The sequence below is a fragment of the Oncorhynchus keta genome, unplaced genomic scaffold (assembly GCF_023373465.1).
Source record: "Oncorhynchus keta strain PuntledgeMale-10-30-2019 unplaced genomic scaffold, Oket_V2 Un_contig_10034_pilon_pilon, whole genome shotgun sequence".
Lineage (NCBI taxonomy): Eukaryota > Metazoa > Chordata > Actinopteri > Salmoniformes > Salmonidae > Oncorhynchus > Oncorhynchus keta.
The window spans coordinates 1-23,694 of record NW_026276995.1 but is presented as its reverse complement, the minus strand read 5'-3'; the positions used below and the strand labels follow the sequence as shown (position 1 = coordinate 23,694).

General features: G+C 45.1%; 1 protein-coding gene across 3 annotated transcripts; it reads left to right on the top strand.

Moving 5' to 3' along the window:
- Positions 1-9,050: 9,050 nt before the first annotated feature.
- LOC127916911 (V-type proton ATPase subunit S1-like) lies at positions 9,051-21,958 on the top strand. Of its 3 annotated transcripts, none has more exons than XM_052500216.1 (7): positions 9,051-9,197; positions 12,613-12,782; positions 19,722-19,847; positions 19,940-20,208; positions 20,325-20,365; positions 20,721-20,807; positions 21,792-21,958. In XM_052500216.1, the coding sequence occupies exons 4-7, from the start codon at positions 19,940-19,942 to the stop codon at positions 21,950-21,952; spliced, it is 558 nt and encodes a 185-aa protein (XP_052356176.1). In that variant the 5' UTR covers positions 9,051-9,197; positions 12,613-12,782; positions 19,722-19,847; the 3' UTR covers positions 21,953-21,958. The 3 variants fall into 3 exon arrangements, with proteins under 3 accessions (XP_052356176.1, XP_052356175.1, XP_052356177.1); XM_052500217.1 differs by lacking the exon at positions 9,051-9,197 and adding an exon at positions 12,471-12,527; XM_052500215.1 differs by lacking the exon at positions 9,051-9,197 and having other exon boundaries at positions 12,461-12,782.
- Positions 21,959-23,694: the final 1,736 nt, after the last annotated feature.

Below are 23,694 nucleotides of genomic sequence, written 5' to 3'. Positions count from 1 at the left end.
GTGTTTATTATGGAAACCCATTAGTTCCTGCCAAGGCAGCAGCTACTCTTCCTGGGGTTTATTATGGACCCCCATTAGTTCCTGCCAAGGCAGCAGCTACTCTTCCTGGGGTTTATTATGGACCCCCATTAGTTCCTGCCAAGGCAGCAGCTACTCTTCCTGGGGTTTATTATGGATCCCCATTAGTTCCTGCCAAGGCAGCAGCTACTCTACCTGGGGTTTATTATGGATCCCCATTAGTTCCTGCCAAGGCAGCAGCTACTCTTCCTGGGGTTTATTTTGGATCCCCATTAGTTCCTGCCAAGGCAGCAGCTACTCTTCCTGGGGTTTATTATGGATCCCCATTAGTTCCTGCCAAGGCAGCAGCTACTCTTCCTGGGGTTTATTTTGGATCCCCATTAGTTCCTGCCAAGGCAGCAGCTAATCTTCCTGGGGTTTATTATGGATCCCCATTAGTTCCTGCCAAGGCAGCAGCTACTCTTCCTGGTGTTTATTATGGATCCCCATTCATTCCTGCCAAGGCAGCAGCTACTCTTCCTGGGGTTTATTATGGATCCCCACTAGTTCCTGCCAAGGCAGCGGCTACTCTTCTTGGGGTTTATTATGGATCCCCATTAGTTCCTGCCAAGGCAGCAGCTACTCTTCCTGGGGTTTATTATGGATCCCCACTAGTTCCTGCCAAGTCAGCAGCTACTCTTCCTGGGGTCCAAACACATTAAGGCAGTTACATTACATTACATATAAAACACAAGATTAAACAGTACATTATATAACATTACTACACCACTACATATCTACAATACAACATGTATAATACCACCATACAACAATATTACAATGTACAGTGCATTCGGAAAATATTCAGACCCCTTGACATTTTCCACATTTTGTCACCTTACAGCCTTATTCTAAAATGGATTAAATTGTTTTTTCCGTCATCAATCTACACACAATACCCCATAATGACAAAGAAAAAATAGATTTTGAGACATTTTTGCATATTTATAGAAAATACAAAACAGAAATATCACATTTCTATACAGTACCAGTCAATAGTTTGGACACACCTCCCCATTCCAGGTTTTTCAGGGGTGCCCAGTCCCATGGGCACCCCTGCAGTTAACACATACCACTACTTTCCCCAATGCTACACATTCCTTTGTCTCATTCCCTTCGGCACATGTCTCACACCTAGGAACCTCCCTCCGACACACTGCTGTCACATAGGAACCTCCCTCCTCCACACTGCTGCCACATAGGAACCTCCCTCCTCCACACTGCTGTCACATAGGAACCTCCCTCCTCCACACTGCTGTCACATAGGAACATCTAGGAACCTCCCTCCTACACACTGCTGTCACATAGGAACATCTAGGAACCTCCCTCCTCCACACTGCTGCCACATAGGAACATCTAGGAACCTCCCTCCTACACACTGCTGTCACATAGGAACCTCCCTCCTACACACTGCTGCCACATAGGAACATCTAGGCACCTCCCTCCTACACACTGCTGCCACATAGGAACCTCCCTCCTCCACACTGCTGTCACATAGGAACATCTAGGAACCTCCCTCCTACACACTGCTGTCACATAGGAACATCTAGGAACCTCCTCCTCCACACTGCTGCCACATAGGAACATCTAGGAACCTCCCTCCTACACACTGCTGTCACATAGGAACCTCCCTCCTACACACTGCTGCCACATAGGAACATCTAGGAACCTCCCTCCTACACACTGCTGCCACATAGGAACATCTAGGAACCTCCCTCCTACACACTGCTGCCACATAGGAACATCTAGGAACCTCCCTCCTACACACTGCTGTCACATAGGAACCTCCCTCCTACACACTGCTGCCACATAGGAACATCTAGGAACCTCCCTCCTACACACTGCTGTCACATAGGAACCTCCCTCCTACACACTGCTGTCACATAGGAACCTCCCTCCTACACACTGCTGCCACATAGGAACATCTAGGAACCTCCCTCCTACACACTGCTGCTACATAGGAACCTCCCTCCTACACACTGCTGTCACATAGGAACATCTAGGCACCTCCCTCCTACACACTGCTGCCACATAGGAACCTCCCTCCTACACACTGCTGTCACATAGGAACCTCCCTCCTACACACTGCTGTCACATAGGAACATCTAGGAACCTCCCTCCTCCACACTGCTGTCACATAGGAACATCTAGGAACCTCCTCCTCCACACTGCTGCCACATAGGAACCTCCCTCCTACACACTGCTGTCACATAGGAACCTCCCTCCTACACACTGCTGTCACATAGGAACATCTAGGCACCTCCTCCTACACACTGCTGTCACATAGGAACATCTAGGAACCTCCCTCCTACACACTGCTGTCACATAGGAACATCTAGGAACCTCCCTCCTACACACTGCTGTCACATAGGAACATCTAGGAACCTCCCTCCTACACACTGCTGTCACATAGGAACATCTAGGAACCTCCCTCCTACACACTGCTACCACATAGGAACATCTAGGAACCTCCCTCCTACACACTGCTGTCACATAGGAACCTCCCTACTACACACTGCTGTCACATAGGAACCTCCCTCCTACACACTGCTGTCACATAGGAACCTCCCTCCTACACACTGCTGTCACATAGGAACCTCCTCCGACACACTGCTGTCACATAGGAACCTCCCTCCTCCACACTGCTGCCACATAGGAACCTCCCTCATACACACTGCTGTCACATAGGAACCTCCCTCCTCCACACTGCTGTCACATAGGAACCTCCCTCATACACACTGCTGTCACATAGGAACCTCCCTCCTACACACTGCTGTCACATAGGAACCTCCCTCCGACACACTGCTGTCACATAGGAACCTCCCCTCATACACACTGCTGTCACATAGGAACATCAAGGAACCTCCCTCCTACACACTGCTGCCACATAGGAACATCTAGGAACCTCCCTCCTCCACACTGCTGTCACATAGGAACCTCCCTCCTACACACTGCTGTCACATAGGAACATCTAGGAACCTCCCTCCTACACACTGCTGCCACATAGGAACCTCCCTCCTCCACACTGCTGTCACATAGGAACCTCCCTCCTCCACACTGCTGCCACATAGGAACCTCCCTCCTACACACTGCTGCCACATAGGAACCTCCCTCCTCCACACTGCTGCCACATAGGAACCTCCCTCCTCCACACTGCTGCCACATAGGAACCTCCCTCCTACACACTGCTGTCACATAGGAACCTCCCTCCTACACACTGCTGTCACATAGGAACCTCCCTCCTACACACTGCTGTCACATAGGAACCTCCCTCCTACACACTGCTGCCACATAGGAACCTCCCTTCTACACACTGCTGCCACATAGGAACCTCCCTACTACACACTGCTGTCACATAGGAACCTCCCTCATACACACTGCTGCCACATAGGAACCTCCCTACTACACACTGCTGTCACATAGGAACCTCCCTCCTACACACTGCTGTCACATAGGAACCTCCCTCATACACACTGCTGCCACATAGGAACCTCCCTCATACACACTGCTGTCACATAGGAACCTCCCTACTACACACTGCTGTCACATAGGAACCTCCCTACTACACACTGCTGCTACATAGGAACCTCCCTTCTACACACTGCTGTCACATAGGAACCTCCCTCATACACACTGCTGCCACATAGGAACCTCCCTACTACACACTGCTGTCACATAGGAACCTCCTCATACACACTGCTGCCACATAGGAACCTCCCTACTACACACTGCTGTCACATAGGAACCTCCCTCCTACACACTGCTGTCACATAGGAACCTCCCTCCTACACACTGCTGTCACATAGGAACATCTAGGAACCTCCCTCCTACACACTGCTGCCACATAGGAACCTCCCTCCTACACACTGCTGTCACATAGGAACCTCCCTCATACACACTGCTGCCACATAGGAACCTCCCTACTACACACTGCTGCTACATAGGAACCTCCCTCATACACACTGCTGCCACATAGGAACCTCCCCTACTACACACTGCTGCTACATAGGAACCTCCCTCCTACACACTGCTGTCACATAGGAACCTCCCTCCTACCACATAGGAACCTCCCTCCTACACACTGCTGTCACATAGGAACCTCCCTCCTCCACACTGCTGTCACATAGGAACCTCCCTCATACACACTGCTGCCACATAGGAACCTCCCTCATACACACTGCTGTCACATAGGAACCTCCCTACTACACACTGATGTCACATAGGAACCTCCCTCCTACACACTGCTGCTACATAGGAACCTCCCTTCTGAAAAAACCTACACTCGATCCCTCCGATGTCAACAACTACAGACCAGTATCCCTTCTCTCTTTTCTCTCCAAAACTCTTGAGCGTGCCGTCCTTGGCCAGCTCTACCGCTATCTCTCTCAGAATGACCTTCTTGATCCAAATCAGTCAGGTTTCAAGACTAGTCATTCAACTGAGACTGCTCTTCTCTGTATCACGGAGGCGCTCCGCACTGCTAAAGCTAACTCTCTCTCCTCTGCTCTCATCCTTCTAGACCTATCGGCTGCCTTCGATACTGTGAACCATCAGATCCTCCTCTCCACCCTCTCCGAGTTGGGCATCTCCGGCGCGGCCCACGCTTGGATTGCGTCCTACCTGACAGGTCGCTCCTACCAGGTGGCGTGGCGAGAATCTGTCTCCTCACCACGCGCTCTCACCACTGGTGTCCCCCAGGGCTCTGTTCTAGGCCCTCTCTTATTCTCGCTATACACCAAGTCACTTGGCTCTGTCATAACCTCACATGGTCTCTCCTATCATTGCTATGCAGACGACACACAATTAATCTTCTCCTTTCCCCCTTCTGATGACCAGGTGGCGAATCGCATCTCTGCATGTCTGGCAGACATATCAGTGTGGATGACGGATCACCACCTCAAGCTGAACCTCAGCAAGACGGAGCTCCTCTTCCTCCCGGGGAAGGACTGCCCGTTCCATGATCTCGCCATCACGGTTGACAACTCCATTGTGTCCTCCTCCCAGAGCGCTAAGAACCTTGGCGTGATCCTGGACAACACCCTGACGTTCTCAACTAACATCAAGGCGGTGTCCCGTTCCTGTAGGTTCATGCTCTACAACATCCGCAGAGTACGACCCTGCCTCACACAGGAAGCGGCGCAGGTCCTAATCCAGGCACTTGTCATCTCCCGTCTTGATTACTGCAACTCGCTGTTGGCTGGGCTCCCTGCCTGTGCCATTAAACCCCTACAACTCATCCAGAACGCCGCAGCCCGTCTGGTGTTCAACCTTCCCAAGTTCTCTCACGTCACCCCGCTCCTCCGCTCTCTCCACTGGCTTCCAGTTGAAGCTCGCATCCGCTACAAGACCATGGTGCTCGCCACGGAGCTGTGAGGGGAACGGCACCTCAGTACCTCCAGGCTCTGATCAGGCCCTACACCCAAACAAGGGCACTGCGTTCATCCACCTCTGGCCTGCTCGCCTCCCTACCACTGAGGAAGTACAGTTCCCGCTCAGCCCAGTCAAAACTGTTCGCTGCTCTGGCCCCCAATGGTGGAACAAACTCCCTCACGACGCCAGGACAGCGGAGTCAATCACCACCTTCCGGAGACACCTGAAACCCCACCTCTTCAAGGAATACCTAGGATAGGGTAAGTAAGGGTAAGTAATCCTTCTCACCCCCTTCTCCCCCAACAAGATTTAGATGCAAGTGGCTGTTCCACTGGTTGTCATAAGGTGTATGCACCAATTTGTAAGTCGCTCTGGATAAGAGCGTCTGCTAAATGACTTAAATGTAAATGTAAATGTACACACTGCTGTCACATGCCCATTTTTTATTTTTTTTTATTTTACCTTTATTTAAGATCAGTTAAGAACAAATTCTTATTTTCAATGACGGCCTAGGAACAGTGGGTTAACTGCCTGTTTAGGGGCAGAACGACAGATTTGTACCTTGTCAGCTCAGGGGTTTGAACTTGCAACCTTCCGGTTACTAGTCCAACGCTTTAACCACTAGGCTACGCTGCCGCCCCATAAGCTTGACACCTGTAACAACGTAATTTATTCGACACAAAAGTTTGTACAGATTAACTCCTATATCCTAATATCACTTTGTCGGGAAAAGACTCAACATCACAGGACAGACAACGACTCTTCTGTTTCACAACTCACACCACCCTGTCTGAGTCACACCAAACAACGAGCATCACAAGCACTGAGAATCTTCCCGTTCAGTCGGTCGACTTTCACATTTTCCTCTATCCCAGTAATCACTCCTTTCAGTGGAGCCCTTTCCTTGAGAGCAAAACAAGTCACATCTCTTCCCCCATTAGTTTAACACAGAGTGCCTTCTCCTCTAACCAGCAGAAACACAAAGAATTATCACAAGACCACTTCTGGTTACCCTCACCGATTCCACAGCACCCAACTCTGTTTTCACCCATCCTGAACCCACAAATGGATCAGCCAAGAGACAGGGGTCCACTTTTTCCAAAAACGTCACTCCTACTAACATAGAATCATCTTTAACCTGACCCTCGGTGTAAGCCTCATGCTCCGAGAACACACCTTCCACCTCAGATACTTCACCCTCCTTCACTTCCATTCCTCCTCCTGTATTCAACTCACTCTGCTTACATTTTCTACCATTCTTCTTTAACAAACCATCTCCCTTTGTTCACAATTTTTAATCAACTCAAGTTCACCCTCTTCCTCCCTCTCTCTCTTAGACCTCCTCTTCCTCCCTCTCTCTCTTAGACCTCCTCTTCCTCCCTCTCTCTCTTAGACCTCCTCTGCCTCTCTTTTCCCCTCCATTCCTCCTCTGTATTCCAAGTATACATCTCCTTACTATAATGCTGCACTTCTCCTGACATACATATTGTTCTTACCTTCTCAAGGCATGCCATTTAACCGGTTGTGTAAATCTCTGTACAGTCAGCACAAACCTCTGGGGATGTAGTGATCGATGGTCTGAAAGCTGTGGTTTATCAGACCATATACCATGGGTATGACAAAGGTTACTTTTTACTGCTCTAATTACATTGGTAACCAGTTTATAATAGCGATAAGGCACCCCTGGTGTTTATGGTGTATGGCCAATATACCACGGCTAACGGCTATATCCAGGCACTCCACATTTTGTTGTGCTTAAGAACAGCCCTTAGCCGTGGTATATTGACCTTATTGCTTAATCATAGCAGTCAAACGAGTTAAACCGACAGCCACTGATGGAAACTTATCTGGCGAGTATAATAAGGGCAGATGATCTTTTCTAATGCCACAAATTCAAACGACTTTATTATGTCGTCATAGCTTGCAATAATTATTATTTTGAGGAAAACACAATGAAGCCATCAGATTGTTAAACCACCACCACGAGCACAGAGAGGCGTCTGGCTACCTACAGACTTGATATCATTGGCCACTTTAATAAATGGAACACTAGTCACTTTAATAATGCCACTTTAAGAATCTTTACATATCTCGCACAACTCACCTCATATGTACAGTAGTACTGTATACTGTATCCTTCACTATCTATTCTTTACTATCTATTGCATTTTAGCCACTCTGTCACTGCTCATCCATGTATTTTATACTTATATATTCTCATCCCATTCCTTTACTAGATTGTGTGTATTAGGTTTTGTTGTGGAATTTGTTAGATATTAGGTTTTGTTGTGGAATTTGTTAGATATTAGGTTTTGTTGCGGAATTCTTAGATATTACCTGTTAGATACCGCTGCACTGTCGGATCTAGAAGCATAAGCATTACACTCGCAATAACATCTGCTTACCATGTGTATGTGACCAATACAATTTGATTTTCAGGCCTTTTGGGTGGGTTTTGAGTGGTCATGGGCAATTTTTTTATTTGACCTGGCAACCCTAGTGTCATAAGCAGTGTTCAAATACTCATACTACCCACACTAACCATTCTGTTTGTGACAGGAACATAGTATATAGTATGCTTTTTGGTCATAGTATGGATATAGTTAGTATGGCAAAATTTCCCAGATGTCGTACTAAATTCGCCAAAATATGAAGTATACAGGCAGAGGACACTATTTCCATACTTTAAGGTCCAAAATGCAATTCTTCGAAATTACCGTGGCTTCACATCGTTTTAAGATTTGAAGAAAATTGAGGAAAATATGCAGCGAAAGTCCAACAATAGCGGATACAAATTCATTGCTTTAACTAATTATCACAAATGTTAACACAGTGTTGAGCAATGTAATAAAGTAATTACTTTTCAAATAAGTTACCTTACATGTTATATTGGCTGATAATTTGTTAGCTTTGCTGGCCTTACGAACCACATAGCATATCATTGCAGCAGTATGTACCGGTATGTTAGCTCGTTACCTACGTTAGTTGGCTATTTATATATAAAACTTGCCAACTGTAGGCTATCTAACTAAACACAAAGTTCATTGACTTGATTATTCCCGTCATTTTTAGCTAAATGGTATAGTCGTGCGTTCTCACTGGACATTCGGGTGCTTTTGTAAACTCTCGCTGGCTATCTATTCCGATTTCAGAGCACTGAGCGCAGAATAATGAATTTACTAGCGCTCAACACCGGTTGAACGGCCTTAACTTCCGAGCTTAATTAAATTGTTGCCAGCAACAGTTAATCACCAACGCTCTGGGTAACATGAAAACTGCCTAACCAGCTCTGCTAGGGCGAGTAAAATGGTCAGAGTGGGGTGTTCTCTCATTTATGTCTGGAAGTAGCTAGCAAGCTAAACAGTTTGGGTGCTTGACGAAAATAGTTTGGGTGCTTGACTGCTGTTGTTAGGTCAAAACGCTCAAATCTGCCCGAGCATCCAGTGTGCGCTCTGAATTTACAAACGGCAATCTGACAAAGCTCTGAATTTATGAGCCCACTCTGGCACTCCAGATTGAATTTAAGAACACACCTGTTGTCGTAAAATGTCTAACCAGTCATTTGTTATGCTAACTAGCTAGCAAGAGGTTGCATAGCAACAGCATCAACTTCCGGTAGACCACCGAAGAGCTACTACGCTCAACTGAAAGGATACTGTTCCGTTTACAGCATACTAAAATAAACTAATAGTATGTAGTATATACTCATTAAGTATGTAGTATACAGTATTTTAGTATGGGTATTCTAACACAGCTATGGAGTCTGTCAGGTCAGTATAGTTGTGGCAGTTGTCAATCAAAGTATTTGTCTCCTGCATAATGATATTGGATGAAGTCTGAGCATTGCTAGCTGAGGTGTTAGCCATAAGATTTCTCTTTCTATCAGCGCGCTGTGACATTTAGAAAAATACAATCTTAAATCGTCAATGATCTGGTTGTTTCTAGCAAGCAAAATATTAATTTGGTATTTCAAAATAATACACTTTCAACTATCTTTCAAAAGTTGGAAGCATATGTTCAAGCTGCCATCTTGGAGCCCACCCGGATATTTAAAAATATTTTATTAACAACAAATTAATACAGAATAATATACAAAGGACAATTGGGCTAGGGGATACAAGATCACGTTACACAAGGACATACATACACTTTTTTGTTAGTAGAGTATTTAATTGTCTTAAAATACAGTTACATTTCATTTGGTAAGGTATGAAAATGTGGTGTTTTGTTTGTAAATGTACATTTGTGTGAAATTTGGCCAAAAGAATAATGAAATTAATTACATAAAATTGTTTCAGCTTATTTCTATCGTAGGTAAAGAGTCCAAGCAGTACATCTCTCCATAATAGTGTAAAATCTTCATAAATCTGTTCAATTATAAATCTACTGATGTCTTGCCAGATTTTTCTTACATGAATACAATGCGAAAAAGATGCAACACTGTTTCTGGGTGGTCATTACAAAATGTACAACTTGAGTTTATGTTTTTCTTTAAACTTCTTCATATAGTGGTTGGCAGGATAATATTTATGAATCATTTTAAAGGAAACTTCCTTCATTTTGTTAACAAGTAGGTATGTGTGTGGCAACATCCAAACCTTTTCCCAACAGATATGATCAATAAATCCGTTCCAATAAGGCATGACATTTAGATACAACATCCTGCTGAAACAAGGATCATATCGCTCTGTTGTTGAATGGACCAAAAGAGAAACACTTTCCTACTGATGAGTCAACAGGGTTAATGGAAGGTAGGCTCTGAGGGTCAGGTCTTCCCTACTGATGAGTCAACAGGGTCAACAGAAGGTAGGCTCTGAGGGTCAGGTCTTTCCTACTGATGAGTCAACAGGGTTAATGGAAGGTAGGCTCTGAGGGTCAGGTCTTTCCTACTGATGAGTCAACAGGGTCAACAGAAGGTAAGCTCTGAGGGTCAGGTCTTTCCTACTGATGAGTCAACAGGGTTAATGGAAGGTAGGCTCTGAGGGTCAGGTCTTCCCTACTGATGAGTCAACAGGGTCAACAGAAGGTAGGCTCTGAGGGTCAGGTCTTTCCTACTGATGAGTCAACAGGGTCAACAGAAGGTAGGCTCTGAGGGTCAGGTCTTTCCTACTGATGAGTCAACAGGGTTAATGGAAGGTAGGCTCTGAGGGTCAGGTCTTCCCTACTGATGAGTCAACAGGGTCAACAGAAGGTAGGCTCTGAGGGTCAGGTCTTTCCTACTGATGAGTCAACAGGGTTAATGGAAGGTAGGCTCTGAGGGTCAGGTCTTTCCTACTGATGAGTCAACAGGGTTAATGGAAGGTAGGCTCTGAGGGTCAGGTCTTTCCTACTGATGAGTCAACAGGGTCAACAGAAGGTAGGCTCTGAGGGTCAGGTCTTTCCTACTGATGAGTCAACAGGGTTAATGGAAGGTAGGCTCTGAGGGTCAGGTCTTTCCTACTGATGAGTCAACAGGGTTAATGGAAGGTAGGCTCTGAGGGTCAGGTCTTTCCTACTGATGAGTCAACAGGGTTAATGGAAGGTAGGCTCTGAGGGTCAGGTCTTTCCTACTGATGAGTCAACAGGGTTAATGGAAGGTAGGCTCTGAGGGTCAGGTCTTTCCTACTGATGAGTCAACAGGGTTAATGGAAGGTAGGCTCTGAGGGTCAGGTCTTTCCTACTGATGAGTCAACAGGGTTAATGGAAGGTAGGCTCTGAGGGTCAGGTCTTTCCTACTGATGAGTCAACAGGGTCAACAGAAGGTAGGCTCTGAGGGTCAGGTCTTTCCTACTGATGAGTCAACAGGGTTAATGGAAGGTAGGCTCTGAGGGTCAGGTCTTTCCTACTGATGAGTCAACAGGGTCAACAGAAGGTAGGCTCTGAGGGTCAGGTCTTTCCTACTGATGAGTCAACAGGGTCAACAGAAGGTAGGCTCTGAGGGTCAGGTCTTTCCTACTGATGAGTCAACAGGGTTAATGGAAGGTAGGCTCTGAGGGTCAGGTCTTTCCTACTGATGAGTCAACAGGGTTAATGGAAGGTAGGCTCTGAGGGTCAGGTCTTTCCTACTGATGAGTCAACAGGGTCAACAGAAGGTAGGCTCTGAGGGTCAGGTCTTCCCTGCTGATGAGTCAACAGGGTTAATGGAAGGTAGGCTCTGAGGGTCAGGTCTTTCCTACTGATGAGTCAACAGAAGGTAGGCTCTGAGGGTCTTGACATGTTCCTGAATAATAAAACAACACCTAAGGAATGGCATCTAAAACCATTGTAAAATCTTTAGGTGTTACAGGGACCTTGTAAAGTGAAACCATTGTAAAATCTTTAGGTGTTACAGGGACCTTGTAAAGTGAAAACCATTGTAAAATCTTTAGGTGTTACAGGGACCTTGAAAAGTGATAAGAATTCCTTTTAACTAAGTGAAAAACCCTCTGCATTTGCCAGTTGGCACACCAATAGGATATTATTTCGAACCAATATTCTAAAAACAAAGAGATATCTTTATACAATATATCCCGATTATTCCATAAATAATATCTGTGTGGAGAAAAGTTATGCTTATAAATTAAGGACCATGACAAGAAAACCTGCCGATGAAAAGCAGAACGTTTCACTGGAACGTTGTCAATATTATAATTGCAAACCAACATGAAGTTAAGGCCACCAAAAGTAGAGAAGACATGATGAGGAATAAAATTCCAGATAGAAGTGGGTATATTTAGGAATTGTTTTATCCAATTGATCTTAAAAGTATTAAGGTAGTAAAGTCCAGAAAATTCAGCCCACCATACTCATAAGTGTTCATTACAACAGTTTTCCTAATGGGTACGGTTTCTTCACAGAGAGTTGAAAAGCATCTGGTCTATCTCCTTGCGTATTTTACCGTCAAGATATACAGATAGAGCGCCATATGTTAGTCTAGAGATACCTTCAGCCTTGGTTTTTAGGACTCTACCTTTTAAAGATAAGTCCCTCTGTAGCCATTGATATATTTTCTACAGGGTTTTTTAATAAGCACCGCCGGTTCCGCGCAGTCGTCACTAGTTACCACAAACACGACGTCATACATAAACCCCGCCTATTCCTAAAATGGGATTTCAACCCTACATTGAGCCACACTGCTAGCCGTATGCCTAATATTAACCTTTAAATTAAGACAACAACAAAAACATGTGATATAACCTATTTTTACTTTGTGTTTGTGATAACTAGTGACAACCAGTCCTCAGCGAGAACCTGGAGCATCTCAAGATGGCGGCCGAACGGAGGATGAGAATGATATCGGGTCGGGGTTGTGTGTCTGTGTTTCTGGCCGTGTTGTGCACCTTCTCCGTCGGGACCTGCGACGAACAGGTGCCGCTGATGCTATGGACGAGTGAAGGGTAAGAGGCGTGTGTGTGGTTTTGGTCTGGGGATGCCTTTGTAACCGTGCAAGCTGGTTGACATCTTGTCATTCATATTCCTAGCGGGGATCTTGTCCTATTTGCGTACTATCAAGCCACTTTATATTTTGGCAAATCATCTGTGAAGCCACTAGCCAGTAAGGAAATAAAACATGTTACTCGACGTATCATTAAAAAAAAAAAAAAAATTAACAATATTTTCACATGACCCTCCCCTTGTACTGTAAAAAAATTGCACACCCTCTCCCCTCATAAAATAATGAATGCGACCACAAATAACAACCCTGTGTAGACGTGGTTATCGACTTCACCACTTCAGCACGGTTTTCTGGCACTGTCGATGCCACACTGTGTTATGGGCCAGAAGGTTGAGGACTCACCGACCACCACAAACCATTACATTACTATCATAGCCGGCTGCAAACAATTATCAGCTAGGGGGAAGTTATATTTTAATGCTATATTTATAATTATGTTAAATATATGCACATAACCCTAACCCTATCAAGTTTCTGTGCCGACGCACCACACACAACCAATAAGCATGCCCAACCTGGTCTCAGAACATTTCGTATTACTCTTCAGGTATGTCTGAGACACTCCATATTAGTATGATATGTTACGTTTCGTATGGTATTTATTAATTTGTGGATGTCCATCATCCATTTCGTATGATATGTTACGAATTACAATTGGTTTTGGTTAACGTCAACTTGGTAACTAACATTAGCTAGGTCAGTGGTTAAGGTTAGAAGTTAGGTTAAAGGTTTAGGGGAAGGGTTAGTTAACATGCTAAGTAGTTGAAAAGTTACTAATTAGCTAAATTGCTAAAGTTGTCCATGATGAGATTTGAACACAACCTTTAGGTTGCTAGACATTCACATTATATCTGCATATTACACCTTTAAATACATTTTAAAAAGTTAAATGACAAAATATTTAGGCTATATTGAAGCTTTAGGTTTGAGGCTGAGGAATAGCCACTCGGATCAAAATGGAGGAAGAACACACGTTAGGAGCAATGGCCTTCAGAAAGTATTCACACCCCTTTACTTTTTCCACATTTTGTTGTGTTACAGCCTGAATGTATTACATTGTGATTTTGTTTCACTGGCTTACACACAATACTCTGTGCAATAATAGCATTTAACGTTACTTTTGAATGACTACCTCATCTCTGTACCCCACACACACTATTATCTGTAAGATCCCTCAGTCAAGCAGTGCCTTTTTTTACCAGAAGGGCAACTATTGGTAAAAAAAAATTGGTAAAGTTACTAATTACACTTTGGATGGTGAATCAATAAACCCAATTACTACAAAGATACAGGTGTCCTTCTTAACTCAGCTGCCGGAGAGGAAGGAAATGAGGCCAGGGGTGACTTTAAAACAGTTACAGAGTTTAATGGCTGTGATAGAAGAACTGAGGATCAACAACATTGTAGTTAACCCACAACACTATTCCAAATGACCGAAAGTGAAAATAAGGAAGGCCTGTACAGAATACAAATGTTCCAAAACATGTGTCATATTTGCAAGAAGGCAGTAAAGTAAAACTGCCAAACGTGTGGCAAAGAAATGTACTTTTATGTTCTGAATACAAAGCATTACGTTTGGGGCAATTTCAGAGTTCCCAGTAGTCTAACACCAGAAGATGCAACAGCTCTCACGCTGTCTGATTTTCCACTCAACGGCGTTGTATCTGTATGCTGTATGTTTGTGATGAATAAGATGCATAATGAATGTACACACGGCAATTTACTCCCACAAAATTATGCAATTGAACCTATAGCCTGATAAGCATGACCAGTCAAATGTATTTATGTCTACTGGTATATCCATAAATGAATAGGCTAAAACGCATTATTTCACATTGGGATTTCTTCTTATTTTCTCTGACAAATGGCCTGCTTTTCCATTTTTTTTCGGACAAAAGCAGACTATTACCGGCTAACGGAAACCCTGCACTCTTCACGTTTTTAAGCATGGTGGTGGCTGCATCATGTTCTGGGCATGCTTGTCATTTGATAAAAATAACCTGAATCTAAGCACAGGCAAAATCCTAGAGGAAAACCTGTTTCAGTCTGCATTCCAACAGACACTGGGAGATGAATTCACCTTTTAGCATGACAATTACCTAAAACACAAGGCGATATATACACTGGAGTTGCTTACCAAGATGACATTGAATGTTCCTGAGTGGCCTAGTTACAGTTTTGACTTACAGTACCAGTCAAAAGTTTGGACACCTACTTTATTTTTTACTATTTTCTACATTGTAGAAAATATCATAACTATGAAATAACATGGAGTAACCAAAAAGTGTTAAACAAATCAAAATATATTTTAGATTCTTCAAAGTAGACACCCTTTGCCTTGATGTCAGCTTTGCACACCTTTGGCATTCTCTCAACCAGCTTCATGAGGTAGTCACCTGGAATCCATTTCAATTAACAGTTGTGACTTGTTATGTTACATTTTTTCCCTTAATGCATTTGAGCCAATCAGTTGTGTTGTGACAAGGTAGGGGTGGTATATGTAGTGCAGTTGCAAAAACCATCGAGCGCTATGATGCAACTGGCTCTCACGAGGACCGCCACAGGAAAGGAAGACCCAGAGTTACCTCTGTTGCAGAGGATAAGTTCATTAGAGTTACTGGCCTCAGAAATGGCAGCCCAAATAAATGCTTCAGAGTTCAAGTAACGGACACATCTCAACATCAACTGTTCAGAGGAGACTGTGTGATTCAGGCATTCAAGATCGAATTGCTGCAAAGAAACCACTACTAAAGGCCACAAATAATAACAGAATTGCTTGGGCCAAGAAACACAAGAAATTGACAATTTTTGGTCAGATTTGTCTAAATTTGAGATTTTTAGTTCCGTGTCTTTGTGAGACGCAGAGTAGGTGAACAGATGATCTGCGCATGTGTGGTTCCCACCGTAAAGCATGGTGGAGGGGGTGTGGAGGGGTTTTGCTGGTGACACTGTCAGTGATTTATTTAGAATTCAAGGCACACTTTACCAGCATGTCTACCACAGAATTCTGCAGCGGAATGTGTTTCAGTATGATATGTTAGATAAAGGAATAAAGACAGACACCAATACAACTGGAGTCCGGGGAACAGTCATGCTAGTCGATTACCTATCAACTCGACTCTGTAACAGTATGCCATCCCATCTGGTTTGTGCTTAGTGGAAATATAATTTATTTTTCAAAAGGACAATGACCCAACACACCTCATGGCTGTTTTAAGAGTAATTTGACCAAGAAGGAGAGTGATGGAGTGCTGCATCAGATGACATGTCCTCCACAATCACCTGACCTCAACCCAATTGAGATGGTTTGGGATGAGTTGGACCGCAGAGTGAAGGAAAAGCAGCCAACAAGTGCTCAGCATATGTGGGAACTCCTTCAAGACTGTTGGAAAAGCATTCCAGGTGAAGCTGGTTGAGGGAATGCCAAGAGTGTGCAAAGCTGTCAAGGCAAAGGGTGGCTATTTGAAGAATCTCAAATATGTTGACTTTAACACTTTTTTTGGTTACTACATGTTTCCATTTGTGTTATTTCATAGTTTTGATGTCATCACTATTATTATACAATGTAGAAAATTGTACAAATAAAGAGAAACTCATTGAATATGAAGGTGTGTCCAGACTTTTGACTGGTACTGTAAATTGGCTTAAATCTATGGCTTGAAAATGGCTGTCTATCAATGATCAACAACCAACGTTACAGAGCTTGAAGAATTTAAAAAAGAATAGTGTGCAAATATTGTACAATCCAGGTGTGTAAAGCTCTTATAAACGTCACCAGAAAGACTCACAGCTGTAATCGCTGCCAAAGGTGTTTCTAACATGATGACTTGGGGGTGTGAATACTTATGTATGTGAGCTATTTCTGGATTTCATTTTCAATACATTTGCAAACATTTCGAAATGTGTTTTCACTTTGTCATTATGGGGTGTTGTGTGTAGATCGGTGAGAATTTAAATATTTAATGCATTTTGATTTCAGGCTGCAACACAACAAAATGAGGAATAATTCAAGGGGTATCAATACTATCTGAAGGCTCTGTACTTTTTAACCTGCATTCAATATTCATTTCAGGTCAATAAAGTTGTTCTGTAATACAATGAAGGCAGACTGTAGGTCAGAGAGCCTGGTCAACCATGTGGGCAATAACATACACAACAGTATAATCGGCATACAAGTGCAGGTTACAGTTGTTTGCTGACAAGTCAGTATTGTTAATGTAAACAGTAAAAAGTACAGAGAATTGACCTGTGTGCGACACCTTTTGTTATGTACAGACAACCGAATTTAACACCATCAGTGTCTGCTAAATGACAAAAATTCTAATTAAAAAATGAACACCACACTAACAAAAGGGTATATTCAGAATCTGGGGAGGATGGAGAACAAGCAGCATCTTTATTTGTGTTATTAAAATGTGTTGATTGTTCTCCATCCTCCCCTGATACCATTTCCATTGTCATAGCTCAATAGCTATTGACGAGAGAGGACCGAATGGCACTAAAGGAGATGGCTGCCGTTTAAAAATAAAAAAACGTTATTTGTAACTTATTTTGTACATAATGTTTCTGCCACCGTGTCTTGTGACCGAAAAGAGCTTCCAGGACAGCGATTACTCACCCCGTACTGGGGGAGTACTTTTTCTTTAACGAGTCGGATGGGAAGGATTTATTTCAGATGCCCGACAAGGCCCTTATCCCCGTCATTCGCAGGAGAAAGAGACTGAGGTATTGGGGATGAAGGTGCGGGTGCCTTGTAATGATCTGACGCTGAGAGCATCATCTACCTTCAACATCGGTCCTATTAGCCAACGTACAATCAATCGATAATAAAATAGACAAGCTATGATCACGTATGTCCTACCAACGGGACATTAAGAACTGTCATTCACCGAGTCATGGCTGAACGACGACGTGAATAACATACAGCTGGCTGGTTTTAAGTGTTTTCTGTAGGATAGAACTGCGGCCTCTGGTGGTCTATGTATATTTGTAAACAACAGCTGGTGCACAAAATCTAACAACGTCTCAAAGTTTTGATCGACTGAGGTAGAGTATCTCATGATAAGCTGTAGACCACACACTATTTATCAAGAGTTTTCATCTGTATTGTCGTAGCTGTCTATATACCACCACAAACCGATGCTGGCACCAAGACTGCACTCAATGAGCTGTATTCCACCATAAGCAAACAGGAAAACGCTCATCCTGAGGTGTGGCTCCTAGTAGCTGGGGACTTTAATCTAGGGGAACTCATCCGTTTTACCTCATTTCTACCAGCATGTTAAATGTGCAACCAGAGAGGGGAAAAACTCTAGATCACCTTTACGCCACACACAGAAACACGTACAAAGCTTTCCCTCGCCCTCCATTTGGCAAATCTGACCATAATTCTATCTTCCTGCTTTCAAGCAAAAACTAAAGCAGGAAACACCAGTGACTCTGTCAATAAGATAGTGAAGCAGATGCTAAGCTACAGGACTGTTTTTCTAACAGACTGGAATATGTTTTTGCTGCTGCTATCAGACCAGGTCTCTCTTGGAAAAGAGATGAGAAAAACCAGTGTAAATAAAGGTAAATAAAAAAAAATTCCCTGATTCATCCAATGGCATTGAGGTGTACACCACATCAGAAACGGGCTTCATCAATAAGTGCATCGCATTGACTGTACGTACATACCCCAACCAGAAGCCTTGGATGACAGGCATCATCCACACTGAGCTAAAGGATAAAGCTGATGCTTTCAAGGAGCGGGACTCTAATCCAGAAGCTTGCAAGAAATTCCACTATACCCTCTGACAAACCATCAAACAGGCAAAGCGTCAATACAGGACTAAGATTGAATCCTACTACACCGGGTCCGAGGCTCGTCAGATGTGGCAGGGCTTGTAAACTATTACAGGCTACAAAGTGAAGCACAGCCGCCAGCTGCCCAGTGATTGAGTCTACCAGACTAGCTACATTACTTCTATGCTCGCTTCGAGGCAAGTAACACTGAAACATGCATGAGAGCATCAGCTGTTCCGAACGACTGTGATCGCGCTCTCCGGACCTTTTAAAAGGTCAACATTCACAAGGCCGCAAGGACGTGTACTCCGAGCATGCACTGACCAACTGGCAAGTATCTTCACTGACATTTTCAACCTCTCCCTGACTGAGTCTAATGCCTACATGTTTCAAGCAGACCATCATTTGTATTTATTATGGATCCCCATTAGCCAAGGCAGCAGCTACTCTTCCTGGGGTCCAGCAAAATTAAGGCAGTTTATACCATTTTAAAAACATTCCGATTTTAATCGGTCAACCTCTACATACATGTACATATTACCGTGACTAACCGGTGCCCCCGCACATTGACTCTGTACCAGTACCCCCTGTATATAGTCTCCACATTGACTCTGTACCAGTACCCCCTGTATATAGTCTCCACATTGACTCTGTACCAGTACCCCCTGTATATAGTCTCCACATTGACTCTGTACCGGTACCCCCTGTATATAGTCTCCACATTGACTCTGTACCGGTACCCCCTGTATATAGTCTCCACATTGACTCTGTACCGGTACCCCCTGTATATAGTCTCCACATTGACTCAGTACCGGTACCCCCTGTATATAGTCTCCACATTGACTCTGTACCGGTACCCCCTGTAAATAGCCTCACTATTATTTTACTGCTGCTGTTCAATTCTAATTTTGTATTTTATTATTTATAAAAATTACTTAGCACTTTTTCAAAACTTCTTAAAGCATTGTTGGTTAAGGGCTTGTAAGTAAGCATTTCACTAAGGTCTACCACACCTGTTGTATTCGGCATTTCACGGCGAGGTCAGGCATATCCTCTTAGTTTTTCCTGTTTTTCTGGCCCTCCTGAACGATGTCAGGTCTGGTATGCCGTCCCAGGCTGTTCCTGCTGCTGGTCACATAGTGGGTGTCACTCAGCTGAGCTCATACCTGGAGACCGCCCTGGGGTCCGCCCGCGCAACGTACTGCTCTTCCTGCAGGACAAGGTAATACACACACACACTCTCTCGCAAACCTACCTTTGTATCCCATATATTGACTCTCTCTCTCTTGCTCGCTCTCCTCTTTCTTCCCCCAGATGAGCATTGAGGACTTCACCATGTACGGAGGGGCGTTTGGCAACAAGCAGGACAGTGCCTTCCCTAACCTCGAGGGGGCGCTCCTCTCCAGCCCTTCCCCATTGGTCCTGCCTGCCGTGGCCTGGCCAGCATCCAGTGCTGTGATCGGTCAACTCCAGGACCAATTAGACACCTCTCCTCTCTACATGGAACCAGAGACACTCAGCCAGCTACGACTCAACGCATCTACCCCCGCCCTGCTGGTCTTCAGACTACCCTACAGCACCAGGTACACACACACACACACACACGATTCTGCTTATCTCACTGGTCTGTTTTTTTTATGTGTGTGTGTGTGGTTTATACAGATATGGGTGTGGTTTACCTGATTTTGGTTTCTAACAGATCTGATCTGATGTCTGCTAAGGAGGTTCTCAATGGAAATGGTGAGTGTTCTACTGTATTACCGGTCTACTGTATTACCGGTCTACTGTATTACCGGTCTACTGTATTACCGGTGTACCTTTTGACTGTATTACTGTATTACCGGTCTACTGTATTACCGGTCTACTGTATTACTGGTCTACCTTTGACTGTATTACTGTATTACCGGTCTACTGTATTACCGGTCTACTGTAAAACCGTTTTACTGTATTACGGTCTACCGGTCTGTTTTATGCGTCTCCTGTTCTAGTCGTCTGTTCTACTGTACGTTGCTCTGCTGGGACAAACATCACCTGCATGTTCCTTATTACAGTATGCAGCAGATTGCTGAAGACTAACTTGGTGTCTGTGTGTTAGATGAGGTGATTGGACAGGTGATGAGCATTATGAAGAGCCAGTCTGTCCCCCTACACTGCCGTCTACACTGCAATGAGACCCTCACGGGTAAGTGTGTTTATCCATCTGTGTGTATTTGTTTGTCATATACAAGGAAAGAGAGTTTACATTTATTCAACTTTCTAACTCTAAATCTCTCTGATGTACAGGACCAGTCAAAAGTCTGGACACATCTACTCATTCAAGGGTTTTCTACATTGTAGAATAATAGTGAAGACATCAAAACGATGGAGTCATGTAGTAACCAAAAGTGTTCAACATATCTAAATATATTTTATATTTGAGATTCTTCAAAGTAGCCATCCTTTGCTTATCCATCCAGAGCCCTCCGTCTGTCTCTGATGTGTGGTTACCACCTCTCTGTCTCCCCTAGGAGCGTCATCATCTCTCTCTGTCTCTGTGTGGTTACCACCTCTCTGTCTCCTAGGAGGTGTCATCATCTCTCTGTGTCTGTGTGGTTACCACCTCTCTCTGTCTCCCTAGGAGGTGTCATCATCTCTCTGTGTCTGTGTGGTTACCACCTCTCTCTGTCTCCCTAGGAGGTGTCATCATCTCTCTGTGTCTGTGTGCTCTCTCTGTCTCCCTAGGAGGTGTCATCATCTCTCTGTGTCTGTGTGGTTACCACCTCTCTCTGTCTCCCTAGGAGGTGTCATCATCTCTCTGTGTCTGTGTGGTTACCACCTCTCTCTGTCTCCTAGGAGGTGTCATCATCTCTCTGTCTCTGTGTGGTTACCACCTCTCTGTCTCCCTAGGAGGTGTCATCATCTCTCTGTGTCTGTGTGGTTACCACCTCTCTCTGTCTCCCTAGGAGGTGTCATCATCTCTCTGTGTCTGTGTGCTCTCTGTCTCCCTAGGAGGTGTCATCATCTCTCTGTGTCTGTGTGGTTACCACCTCTCTCTGTCTCCCTCGGAGGTGTCATCATCTCTCTGTGTCTGTGATGTGTGGTTACCACCTCTCTCTGTCTCCCTTGGAGGTGCCATCATCTCTCTGTGTCTCTGATGTGTGGTTACCACCTCTCTCTGTCTCCCTAGGAGTTATCACCATCTCTGTCTATGGATATGGAGGCTGGTGTGGGAGGAGGGCGCTCCCTATTGCAGTACGGAGACAGAAAGAGGGAGAGAGACAGACAGCGGGAGAGAGAAAGAGGAGAGAAACTAGTCAAAGAGAAGACAGGAGTCTACCCTCCAGTTGAGTTTAAGGTAAGATCTGTTTCTTTCTACCTTGTTTAAAGGTCCAATGTGGCCGACGTCATCTCTGGGTAACATTTACATTTAAGTCATTTAGCAGACGCTCTTATCCAGAGCGACTTACAAATTAGTGCATTCACCTTATGACATCCAGTGGAACAGCCATTTTACAATAGTGCATCTAAAACTTTTAAGGGGGGTGAGAAGGATTACTTATCCTATCCTAGGTATTCCTTAAAGAGGTGGGGTTTCAGGTGTCTCCGGAAGGTGGTGATTGACTCCGCTGTCCTGGCGTCGTGAGGGAGTTTGTTCCACCATTGGGGGGCCAGAGCAGCGAACAGTTTTGACTGGGCTGAGTGGGAACTGTACTTCCTCAGTGGTAGGGAGGCGAGCAGGCCAGAGGTGGATGAACGCAGTGCCCTTGTTTGGGTGTAGGGCCTGATCAGAGCCTGGAGGTACTGAGGTGCCGTTCCCCTCACAGCTCCGTGGCAAGCACCATGGTCTTGTAGCGGATGCGAGCTTCAACTGGAAGCCAGTGGAGAGAGCGGAGGAGCGGGTGACGTGAGAGAACTTGGGAAGGTTGAACACCAGACGGGCTGCGGCGTTCTGGATGAGTTGTAGGGGTTTAATGGCACAGGCAGGGAGCCCAGCCAACAGCGAGTTGCAGTAATCCAGACGGGAGATGACAAGTGCCTGGATTAGGACCTGCGCCGCTTCCTGTGTGAGGCAGGGTCGTACTCTGCGGATGTTGTAGAGCATGAACCTACAGGAACGGGCCACCGCCTTGATGTTAGTTGAGAACGACAGGGTGTTGTCCAGGATCACGCCAAGGTTCTTAGCGCTCTGGGGGAGGAGGACACAATGGAGTTGTCAACCGTGATGGCGAGATCATGGAACGGGCAGTCCTTCCCCGGGAGGAAGAGCAGCTCCGTCTTGCCGAGTTCAGCTTGAGGTGGTGATCCGTCATCCACACTGATATGTCTGCCAGACATGCAGAGATGCGATTCGCCACCTGGTCATCAGAAGGGGGAAAGGAGAAGATTAATTGTGTGTCGTCTGCATAGCAATGATAGGAGAGACCATGTGAGGTTATGACAGAGCCAAGTGACTTGGTGTATAGCGAGAATAGGAGAGGGCCTAGAACAGAGCCCTGGGGACACCAGTGGTGAGAGCGCGTGGTGAGGAGACAGATTCTCGCCACGCCACCTGGTAGGAGCGACCTGTCAGGTAGGACGCAATCCAAGCGTGGGCCGCGCCGGGAGATGCCCAACTCGGAGAGGGTGGAGAGGAGGATCTGATGGTTCACAGTATCGAAGGCAGCCGATAGGTCTAGAAGGATGAGCAGAGGAGAGAGAGTTAGCTTTAGCAGTGCGGAGCGCCTCCGTGATGCAGAGAAGAGCAGTCTCAGTTGAATGACTAGTCTTGAAACCTGACTGATTTGGATCAAGAAGGTCATTCTGAGAGAGATAGCGGTAGAGCTGGCCAAGGACGGCACGTTCAAGAGTTTTGGAGAGAAAAGAAAGAAGGGATACGGGTCTGTAGTTGTTGACATCGGAGGGATCGAGTGTAGGTTTTTCAGAAGGGGTGCAACTCTCGCTCTCTGAAGACGGAAGGGCGTAGCCAGCGGTCAGGGATGAGTTGATGAGCGAGGTGAGGTAGGGAGAAGGTCTCCGGAAATGGTCTCGAGAAGAGAGGAGGGGATAGGGTCAAGCGGGCAGGTTGTTGTGCGGCCGGCCGACACAAGACG